The sequence below is a fragment of the Erpetoichthys calabaricus genome, chromosome 14 (assembly GCF_900747795.2).
Source record: "Erpetoichthys calabaricus chromosome 14, fErpCal1.3, whole genome shotgun sequence".
Lineage (NCBI taxonomy): Eukaryota > Metazoa > Chordata > Cladistia > Polypteriformes > Polypteridae > Erpetoichthys > Erpetoichthys calabaricus.
The window spans coordinates 110,534,612-110,544,732 of record NC_041407.2 but is presented as its reverse complement, the minus strand read 5'-3'; the positions used below and the strand labels follow the sequence as shown (position 1 = coordinate 110,544,732).

The 10,121-nt window shown below is 55.0% G+C and overlaps 2 protein-coding genes across 8 annotated transcripts in view; one reads left to right on the top strand and one right to left on the bottom strand.

The window, feature by feature from the left end:
- The first annotated feature begins 1,092 nt into the window (after positions 1–1,092).
- gosr2 (golgi SNAP receptor complex member 2) lies at positions 1,093–4,517 on the top strand. The gene is made up of 6 exons (XM_028819953.2): positions 1,093–1,284; positions 2,591–2,655; positions 3,037–3,145; positions 3,271–3,403; positions 3,594–3,734; positions 3,885–4,517. Exons 1-6 carry the CDS (start codon positions 1,256–1,258, stop codon positions 4,044–4,046), a joined length of 639 nt encoding a protein of 212 aa, XP_028675786.1. The 5' UTR covers positions 1,093–1,255; the 3' UTR covers positions 4,047–4,517.
- A 510-nt stretch (positions 4,518–5,027) lies between these two features.
- Positions 5,028–10,121, bottom strand: part of gpatch8 (G patch domain containing 8) — a 118,199-nt gene continuing 113,105 nt past the window's right edge. For all 7 annotated transcript variants that reach the window (XM_028819947.2, XM_051918879.1, XM_051918881.1 and 4 more), the window contains one exon: positions 5,028–9,610. In XM_028819947.2, the coding sequence (XP_028675780.1) occupies positions 6,031–9,610 (3,580 nt within the window). In that variant the 3' untranslated portion in view covers positions 5,028–6,030. The remainder of the gene's footprint in view (positions 9,611–10,121) is intronic.

The window sequence follows — 10,121 nt, the reverse complement described above, 5'->3', positions numbered from 1 at the left end:
CATTTTTTTCCCTGTACTTCTCCCCACTCCTCTTTCTTTATCTCTGCTATATCCTGTGTCCCTTTTCCTCTTCCCGTTCTTTCTCCCTGTACTCCCATTTTATTTCTTCCTCTCTTTCAATGGACCTTCTTCCCTATACCTCCCTGCCTCATTCTGTACACCGCGTCACTTCATCAGCTGGGTTGGCACCTCTGCCCGTGTGCCCATGGGCCTTTCAATCTGAGTGAAGGTGTGCCAGCTGTGTCTACAAGCCTACTGTGAGTATGTTGAGCCCAATCCCAACTGGCATGGCTGAACTGGGTGAAGCGCTGTGCCATCATGCCGCACTCAATGAACTTACAGAAATCTCATATTTGTACCCGTCCCACTCATGTCATTCTGAGTTGTGCCCAATTCAGCGAAGGCCCGGAGTGTTCCTGGATGGGCGCTAGAAATTCAGTTCTTTGGAGCGCGGTCAGTGGGTTCTCACAATGTGCTGAATTGGACTTACCATCTTAAATAATGTGCCCGGGCGCTTCTTGGATTTGGTGGTATCTTAGCCTTGGTCTTAGCCCCTTGTCGATGTCTTGTTCTTCCTCACTCTATGGTTGGCATTTTTCATAGCCGGGAGTCCACTGACCTACTTTAACAGAAGAGGATGGTCTCTAATTCACTCAAATACGCACAATGTTGTGAAGAGCTGGTGCTGCCTTAGTGAGGGTAGTAGGGGGTCTCCTTGTGGTTTCGAGTTTATTGACATATAAGAAAAAAATATATATAATCAGTGGCTTAGCATAATATATCAGGGGGCTAAAGACTCTGGAAATGCCAATGCCACTGAAATCGTCTGGCTTCCCGTCCAGTGACTGTTCCTGCCTTGCGCTCTGTGCCTGCTTGAATTGGCTCCAGCGTACCCGTGACCCTGCCCTGGATAAACGGGTTAAGAAAAATGGGTGGATGGCTGACAGATGAATGAATTTCTCGACTTACACGCGCCAGTGCCACGGCCTGCTGTTTTATGCGCTCTCAGCGCCCCCTGCCGTCCGTCCCCAAGTGTTCTGTTTGTGTTCAGTTCGATCAGGCGGCACGGCGGTCAGCCCCGTGAGGTCCTCGCGCTCTGCGCTGATGACGTGTTGCTCAGTCGCTGTGCGCTCTTCCCGCTGGCGGTCGAGATTCGCTTTCACCTCACAGGCTGCCATTCTTCACGTTTGTTGATTTGTTATTATTTATTTATTTTTTGTTCGCTAGATCTCTGGCAGGCGCTTCACCAGGACCAATGGATACGTTGTACCACCAGACCAACAAGTAAGTGTGTGCGGGACGTGGTGAAGCGGAGTGCTGGGGTAGCCACCGTAGCTGTAAAGCTCGAGCCGCACTGCCACTGAATACACGGAACGGGTGGAGGGAGGCCGCTGGATGTTACCCCGTGTGTCGTGTCGGGCCGTGCGAAGGTCCTTCTTCAGAACGCCGTCCGTTCACATACGGCGAGTGGGGATGGACTTTAACTTTGCCCGCTGACGTGTAGCCGGGACGAAATAAGGCGAGATTATACGAGCCTTCAGGTCAGCACGTAGCGGTAAACCTGCACAGGGGCCGGGGGCGGATGGCCGCTCACTTCGCCCACAGTCCCCTATAGAGCCAAGTCCGTTACTTGAGTTTATGGGGTAGGAAGTCCGGTTGTCACAAGGCAGCCAATTAGAAGCCAGATCTGGACCCCCGTCGCAGGCTCCGCCCTTTGACCTCGAAGCGCATCTATAACCCCAGGCCGAGGCTCAGTTCAGATGTGGACGGGCCGGGTTAAGAAACAGGAACTTGTGATGCCAAAGAGGTGCCCAAAACAAGGAGGGTACACTGCCATACCCACTATGTGAAAGACAGAGAGGCCTGATGGCCAGACTCAGTGACCCACCCAGGGCCAGCATGCCCCTTGTAGACTGCTAAGCTGTTAAAGTCTCACAAGACACTTGCAGTGGCCCAGACCTTTGCACGAGAATGACCCCCCCCAGCAGACTACCTGAAGTGCCAACTGGTAATCCTGCCAGGGACATAAACCACGGACCTCACTGCTGCGTTTGTTCTATTATTGACTTAAACAATCAAAAAGTTTGAAAAACATGCAGATGTGTTGCTTTTGGCCATCTTTCAGCTTTAGGAGTCTGAGCCACCCCACTTGTCTTTCTGTGCCAGTTCCCCCATGTTGGCTCCTCTGTTTAATTGGCATTATTAGTACAGCAGCCATTCAGTCCAGTAAGCTGGCCACTATCTAACAGTTGACTGAAATGAGTCATTTCAAAATGAACGTAAATCCAGTTAGATTAGGTCACTGTCCCCCTTATATATTGTAAAAGGCAACTGATCATAAAACTTGTCCTCCAACACCATCAAACTTCCGGGGGGCAACCAGCCAACCCAGGTGGACCCAGAATACGGCTAAAGAGCCGTGTAGTTTAGTTTGGTGCCCTGACTCTCCTCCTTTCCAGACTGCGAGTCATAGAGCGACCACTTCAGGCACCCCATCGTGTGGACACTTTGCAGGCTGGCGCCACCGGTGGGCCGCTGTGTTTGGCCGTGGGACATCCACACTAAATCCCGCGTCTCTCTTCTTTTACAGGCAGATCCAGGAGGTGCAGTCCAACATGGGCCGCCTGGAGACGGCAGACCGGCAGTCAGTACATCGTGAGTAGATGCTGATAGGTGGAAAGATGGCGACTGGGCCCGTCAATCAAGAATAATGAACCCGCAATGGCACTTCATGCCAGCTACTTGGATTAAAGGTCCGGGAGTTGGCACCCAAGAGCCAGGCCTCATACAGTGCAGGAGAACTTGAGGGTTTCGTTCTTCTAGCAAGTGGCCTTTCATTTTTTTTTTTGAGGATGTGGCTGTCGTGTCTTCCTCTGCAATGTGATTGGTCAACGGGGCGGGTTTCATGAAGGATGTTGGTGTGTGTGTGTGTGTGTGTTACAGCTCCTTTCCCTTCAGGTGTGACAGTTCTATTTTTTGTGCCCAGAACCCCACCTGGCAGCTGTGTTTAATTGTGCCCCCCTTTTTTTTTTGTAGTGGTGGAGAACGAGCTTCAGGCCCGAATCGACCAAATCTTCAGCAGCCTGGAGAGACTGGAGGTCCTTGCCAGTAAGGAGCCGCCCAACAGGAGGCAGAATGCCAAGCTGTAAGTGCCTGGGCTGGTTATTTGGGGGTACTGCACTGAGTTATGTAATTGTCAGGCCAGGGGGCAGCTGTTATGTTATGAGGGTCTACTTCAAGACACCCCTCCTTCCCTCTCTGTTCTGCCAGGCGGGTCGATCAGCTCAAGTATGACGTCCAGCACCTGCAGACGGGCCTACGCAACTTCCAGCACCGACGCTACGCACGCGAGGCCCAGGAGCAGGAGAGGGAAGAGCTCATGGCCAGGACGTTCACCACTAATGTGAGTGGCAAGGGCATCGTGCCCCCTTGAGTTCTGAACCCACGTGTTTGGGTGAATGTAATTGACTGGTGTGCCATTTTGTGTAGTTCCTGCCTTGTGGCCAACGTCAGAGTAATCTTTTGTGACCCTAAGTACCTGTAGCTGGCAGGGTCATCGTGAGAATATCCATCAGCGTTTCTCCTCCCAACAGGATGCAGACACCTCCATCCCCATCGATGATACCCTCCAAATCAACACCTCTTTGCACAATGCCCATCAAGGCATTGATGACCTGCTGGGCAGCGGCAGCACCATCCTGGATGGTCTTCGTGAGCAGAGGAACACCCTTAAGGTGGGCAGTGATGGCAGACGGATTGCTGCTGGCCTTCGTATTTAATGGGATCAGCCGAGTATTTGTGAGCAGACTGCCAGGACCCTGCATGCCTGGGCACCTTGGCATGGGGGTGTTTGTGTTGCTCATGTACCCCTCTTCTTTTTGCAGGGTGCCCACAAGAAGATGCTGGATGTGGCCAACATGCTGGGCCTCTCAAACACGGTCATGCAGCTCATCGAGAAACGGGCATTCCAGGACAAGTTCCTACTGATAGGGGGCATGGTGGTCACCTGCATTGTCATGGTCTTGGTCGTGAAGTACCTGACCTGAGAGCCTGAAGCAGCACTGGTGGCTACTGGACTAATGGAAGTTGTCAAAATGTCTTACATTTGTTTGTGGGGGGGTGGGGGGAACCTTTTGAGGATCTGGGGGGCAAGCCGCACTGCTCAGGGCATCTCCTCTGCCTAGGTGGCTTGGTGAGGACAAGGAGGAGTCGTGAAGTCGACCCGTCAATGTGACAATAAATGGCTGCATGCAGCCTGCAACACAAGGCCCACCATTCTCCAGTGGTGTTCTGGTTTACTTGTCGAGACCACCTGAACATTCCTAATCTCACACAAGCAGGATGGACGTGCAGAATGTGGACAGGCGCAGATTTGTCACTTAACGGTCAGGGGACTCTACACTGCTTTGTTGTATATTTGACTCCTGAATGTCTGGTCGAGTACCCCGTGTGAACTGTGCCATTGTTAATAAAAAGTGACTGCAGCTCGAGAGTTGTGGAGCTTATGGTGCCCATCAGAGGTGTGTGCCCGCATTGTCTTATTTCTGCCATCCACCGCCTGCATCAAAAGTGAAGGGGTGGGGGGGGGTGAGTCATCCAAACCACCTCAGACAAGTAAGGGGGGGGGGGGGGGGGGGCTGTGGTGCCAAGACCACCCTGGCATTTTTCCACCTTTAGCTCATTCCTGGTGTCCCACTTCTCTACTTCTACAACATGCTCACCGTGTGCCACAAGAGACTCCCAACTCACCATCCCTCCCACGACATCAAAGGCCGAGGGCCCGAATGCCCCCCCAGAGGCCCCTCAATAGGCCAGGAAGCACGCCCTTTTTTTGTAAATCATTTTATTATAAAGGATTTCTATTTTACAGTAATATACCATCTGTGTGAAAGTGAAATAAAAACGTGCAAGTTCCATCATCCAGTCCTCGCACTGCAGAGCTCCATTGCTTTGGTGTCTGCAGCCCCCCAAAAAATCAAAAATAAATAAAAATGAGGTGAGTCGCAGAGTCCTGTCCCATCCCATAAACCCCCCCCCCCAAAAAAAACAGGCAGTATGGAGCTTCAGGGGAACAACGTAAGACAAGAAGAGCAAGCTGGGCACACAAAGCCGAGACTCGCTTGTGCCACACTCGCTGCCTTTCATTTGAAGATGAGCATGGTGACCATGCGTGTGACACGGCCGTCCAGGAGCAGCTCCTTCAAAGCAGATGATGATTTTTACAAAATGGGTTCATCAAGTGTTAGAGAGAGAGAGAGGAACAAAAAAACCCATCATCAGCAGCTAGAGGGCACAGTCAATGGCTGACCTCCGGCGAGCTTTAAAGGCGCTAAACTCGAGCACCAGGCTGCTTCCCCATCACCTCAGCTGAGCTCCTAGCGAGGGTCTGCTTTAATTATTGGGGGGGGGAGTTAAAGCACAAGTCAGACCTTGAAGGTTTGACCACCTACCCAGACTGACCACTTCAAGGTGGACCGAACCCGCCTGAACGTTTCAGAAGCCCCGTGCAGTGGGCCGCTCAACGGCTCTGCAGGGAGAGGACGCCACAGTGAAGGCTGCGTCTCCGGATGCTTCTAAGCTCTGCTTTGTTATTCTGTCAAAATGAAGAAACAAAATTCACACACGTGTGCGCCTCGGCGCCTTTACACTTTGTACAGTAGGAGTCGCTCGGCTTTCCCAATATTTGGTAGCTATGCTGGAAATCCGAGCTCCACTCTCGCATGGTAAGAAATTAAAGGTCGGTCAGTTCCGTCCCTCCATCGGTCGGCGAGCCCACGTCCTAACTGCCCGACAGCCCCAAGGCCCACATGGAGTTCTAGCCACACTTTGGCCATCAACAACAAAAAAAAAATATGCATATATACACGTGTATATGTACAAGTGTATATACATACACACCTAAAAATATTAAAAATGACAACACCCAAGGCCAAAGTGGTGGCACGCCCGCTGGCCTGCACGCCCGCATCGCAGTAGGTACTCTCAGTCCCATGGGGCTCTTCTTGCACGCAACTCCCACCTCGCCTCGCTTCAGGAGCCGTGATTTGGGGGGTGCTGCAGGTCTTGGCCCGAGAAGATCGGGTGCAAGAGGGGGTGCAGGTGGAGGGCAGCGGCTGCAGCCGCCGCTGTGGGCCGGGGAGTGAAGAGGGTGGGGTAGAGGGCCGTGTGTGGCACATGGTGCAGTGCCAAGGGGGTATGGTGGAAAGCTGAGGCGGGGATGATATGAATGGGATGGCTGGACAGGAACGCCGCCGGGTGGGCAGGGATAAGCGAATGGCCGAGGGGTGACAGGGATATCGGTGTGAGGTGGTGCTGAGGGATGTGGTGTACTTGCGCCAGCTGCTGAGGGTGAGGATGGTGAGGGTGTGGGTGGATGCCAATGGCGGCAGCTGCGGCCGCGTGATGCTGCAAGATGGCATGCTGCACGGTAGTGATGGAGGTGGCGCTAGCTGCCGCAGGGGGCTGTTGGATATGCAGGGGCTGGAGGGCAGGTGCTTGGGCCAGATTGGCAGCCGCGGCAGCGGCGGCAGCAGCAGCAGCGGGGAAGCTCTTGACTTGCTTGGCGAGAAGCTGCTGCTGAATGTGCTGCTGGGCCGCCTGCTGCAGCTTGCTGTACTTCTCCATCTCCTCGGGCGTGAAGGTGATTGGTTGGCTCTCCAGCGGTGCCAGGGATGACTCGTCTTCGGCATCGGGCTCCTCTGCCTCCACGTAGGCAGGGAAGGCCTGCAGCTCTGGTGGCAGGGGCTTGTCCGGGGCTTCTGAAGCCTCACACGAGAAGGGTGGCATGAGCAGGGCGGGCTCGGGCTGGAAGAGGCAGGCAGGAGCCTCGGGGGCGGCTGGTGGCACTTCAGCTGGCACTTCCTCCTCAGGTGCCTGCCCGTTTTCTTCCAGCTGTGGAGGCGGCAGAGGAGGGGGTGGCGGTGGAAATTCACGGATGGGCTCCACGATGACCGTCTCGATGGCTGCCGCTTCGGGAGCCTCCACCTCCTCTACCTTTTCCGGGCCGGTCTCCTCCGGCCGCCGCAGCAGCACAGGCTTCTTCACGGCCGGGAGCTTTCCAAAGAGTGGCAAGACGGCTTTGTTCCCCAGCGAGGGAGGCAGTTTGGGTCCGAAGTAGCCCTGCGGTGGGTTCTTCAGCTTGATGCCCGCCTTCGTAGAGGTGGTGGCGCCCTCATCTGGCCCCTTGCGAGACTGCACCTTCTCGAGAAGCAGCCGTGCCGTGAGCGAGTTCCTCTCCTCCAGACTGCTGGGCTCGGCGTCTGCAGCTCCGCTTCCCACGGTGCCGCTGCCCTCCTCCTTCTTCTTGGATGCCGGGGTGCGGGACGAACTCTGTGGGGACTGCGATCGGTAAATTTTGGAGCGGATGAAGTCCCTTCTGCGACCTTCTGGGCGATCGGCTGAGCTGTCTCGGTGGTGGTGGCCCCCTCGGGAAGACCCTTTGGTGGAGCTGGACGAGCGGCGGGAGCGGCTCCCCGAGCTACGGCTGTAGCTGCTGCGGCTGCGCTTCCAGCTGGGGCTGCGGCTGCTGCTGCACGAGCTGCGGTGGTGGCTGCTGCGCCTGCGGCGGCTGCTTCGGCCACGACTATTGCTTCTCGAGCGGCTGGATTCCTCCGATGTCGAGTACCTGCGCCTGCGGGAGCGGCGCCCTCCACGATGGGAGCGTTCGTAGTCGGAGTCGGAGGTGGGAGAGTGCTTGGACCAGCGGCGCTGGCGCGACCGTTCACTGTAGTCGCTGTAGCTGTCCGAGTAACTGCGCCCCCTGTGGCTGCTGTAGGGACTGCTCCTGTCAGATGAGTGTTCGGAGCTGCTGGAGTAGGAACGGCTGTGGGACGAGGCCCGTCGACCGTGGCGGCGACCACCTCTGCGCGAAGACCGGCTCCGCGAGCGCTCCGAGTCGTAGGCCCCACTGTGATGCCGTCGGCGGTGGGCCGGCCGGGATGATGCTTTTCGACGCTGGTGCTGGCCATCCTCACTTTCATCTTCCTCACTGCTGGGCTGACGGCTTCGGCTGCGCCGGGCAGGGCTGGACGAGGGCTTCCTTAGAGCAGAGGACGTCGTAGCCTCGGCCCCGTCTGGCCGGTGCCGCTTTGCACTGCTGTGCCGGTCGGGTGAGGCCGAGTGCTCTCCGCCTGTGGCCTTCTGGGACTCCTCCTGAAGGGGGCGCTTCCTTTTGGCCCCTTCGCTTACCTCGGCTGTCTCTGCCTCACCAGCTGCCTGGTTGCTGTTCTCCCGCTCCTCAGATGCTCTGCTCTTGCTTTTCTTCTGCTTGCGTTTCTTCTTCTTTTTGGACTTTTCGCTGGCGGCGGTTTCCGATGTCCCCGCTGCCGCGCCTTTCTCCTTTTCGCCATTGCGCTCTTTGCGGCTGGGCCGTTTGGACGACTTTTTGTGCTTTTTTTTTTTTTTGGCCTTGTGGGCCTTGGTCGCCTTGTCTTTCTTTGTCACTGGACTGGGCTCACTGGGTCCTTGTCCCTCCTTGTCAGTGTTCGGGGCAGCAGGCTGTTCGGCGGCGGCGGCGACCTTCTCTGCATTTTGCTTCGCCCTGCCATCTTTGTTTCTCGAAAGCTTAAAGTCGAAGTAAAGAGGGTTACAGCTGTACGACAGAGAGGGCTGGGCGCTGGTGAATTCAAGGAGCTCAGAAGGCCACTGTAGGGTGGTGCTCTCGTCTTTACTCAGTACCGGGAAGAAAGGCCCCAGGGAACGTCGCGGACCATCGGCCTGCTCGCTTTTGGTGGCCGGCTGCTTGTCAGAGACCTGAGAGGCCGGAGAGGGCTGTGCTTTTGAGGAGCTGCCCACCTCTTTACTCTTGCCGTTGTTGGCCTTGGACTGTGCTGGTGGTTGCTGCGGCTTCTCCGGGTCATTACTCTCCTTGCATGCTTCGTCGGCTTGAACGTCCGGTTGTTTGGGGGTTTCCGTCTTTCGCTCTCCATCGCCTGCTTCGTCCATCTCTTTGGGGAGCTCACAGGTTTCGTCAACCAGAGGACAGCCACTCTGGTCCGAAGCTTTCATGAAAAGCATGAACTGAAAGTTGGGCTTGACCTTGCAGTGAGCCGGAGGCATGTAGTGGTAGTACTGCGGCTCCTGCTGACTGTAACCTTCTTCTTTCTTCATCATCATCTTCAGTTTTGATAGCGTGGAGGCAAGGGCTCCTCCTTCGGCGTCCTGCTGCTCATCTTCACATCCAACGGGCGTCAGCTGAGATGCACTGGGGCTCTCCGAGTCGGAGGTGTTCACAACTGGAGTGGGGTCGCTGGCCACCTTGCCCTCGTCCTTCTGGCCTTCTTCTACAGACACCTCCTCCCCCAAATCTTTGAAAACAGAAGCTGTGGTCTCCAGTTTAATGGGAGCCTTTTTAGCGAAGGAGAAAGAGACCCCCACCTTGGGCAGCAGGCTGGCATTCAAGGAGAGCGGTGTGCTACCAGCTACAGCATTGGCAGGTTTGGATGAAGTCTCACTGGAGGGCGGACTACAGTTGGGAGCGTGGCCATCTTCAGCAAGAATCTTCTCCCCAAGGAGGCAGGTAACTCCATCCGTGTAGGAGCTTCCATCCTCGCTGTTCTCCTCATCCGCTGCTACTGTCAGGGCTCTGAACATCGGACCACTGCCAGGGGTGCTGTTGAGGAGACAAACAAAAGGTGAAATGAGGCAACACACACAGAGTGGGCGCAGAAACACAAGGAGCCTGTGGAGCTGCAAATCCTGATTTGACACAGAACTTGTGTTAGGGACACTAGCTGTGCCAATCAATGTTGCGATGCGGTACCACCAGGCTTGTGGAGATGTTGAAGAAAGTTTAATAAGTACAACTCTGCCTCCAGCTTTAGTTTTGAACCGTAGTTTTCATGGGCCCCATTATTATTCTGAAATGTCTGGGTGTATTGATACATAGCATTGTAAAGTACGACCCTCACCATCATCTCACATAGCAGTGGTCCTCAAACTCAGTCCTGGGAACCCCTCCATGGCTGCAGCTTTCTGTCCCACTCAGTTTGATAATCAGTGACTCATTTTCCATCTAACTGATCTCATTTAATTAGCTGGCCATTTTATGATGTTCTCTTAATCTAAATTCAGGAAAGGACAGTGGAGTTGGAGGTCCTGCTTATAAAAGCACTTCAGACTCT

Bases quoted from the DNA above. Each gene is read 5' to 3' on its own strand.
- gosr2 (XM_028819953.2), top strand. From the start codon at position 1,256: ATGGATACGTTGTACCACCAGACCAACAA. The intron at 3,146-3,270 runs GTAAGTGCCTGG...CTGTTCTGCCAG, and splicing joins AGGAGGCAGAATGCCAAGCT to GCGGGTCGATCAGCTCAAGT. The intron at 3,735-3,884 runs GTGGGCAGTGAT...TTCTTTTTGCAG, and splicing joins AGCAGAGGAACACCCTTAAG to GGTGCCCACAAGAAGATGCT.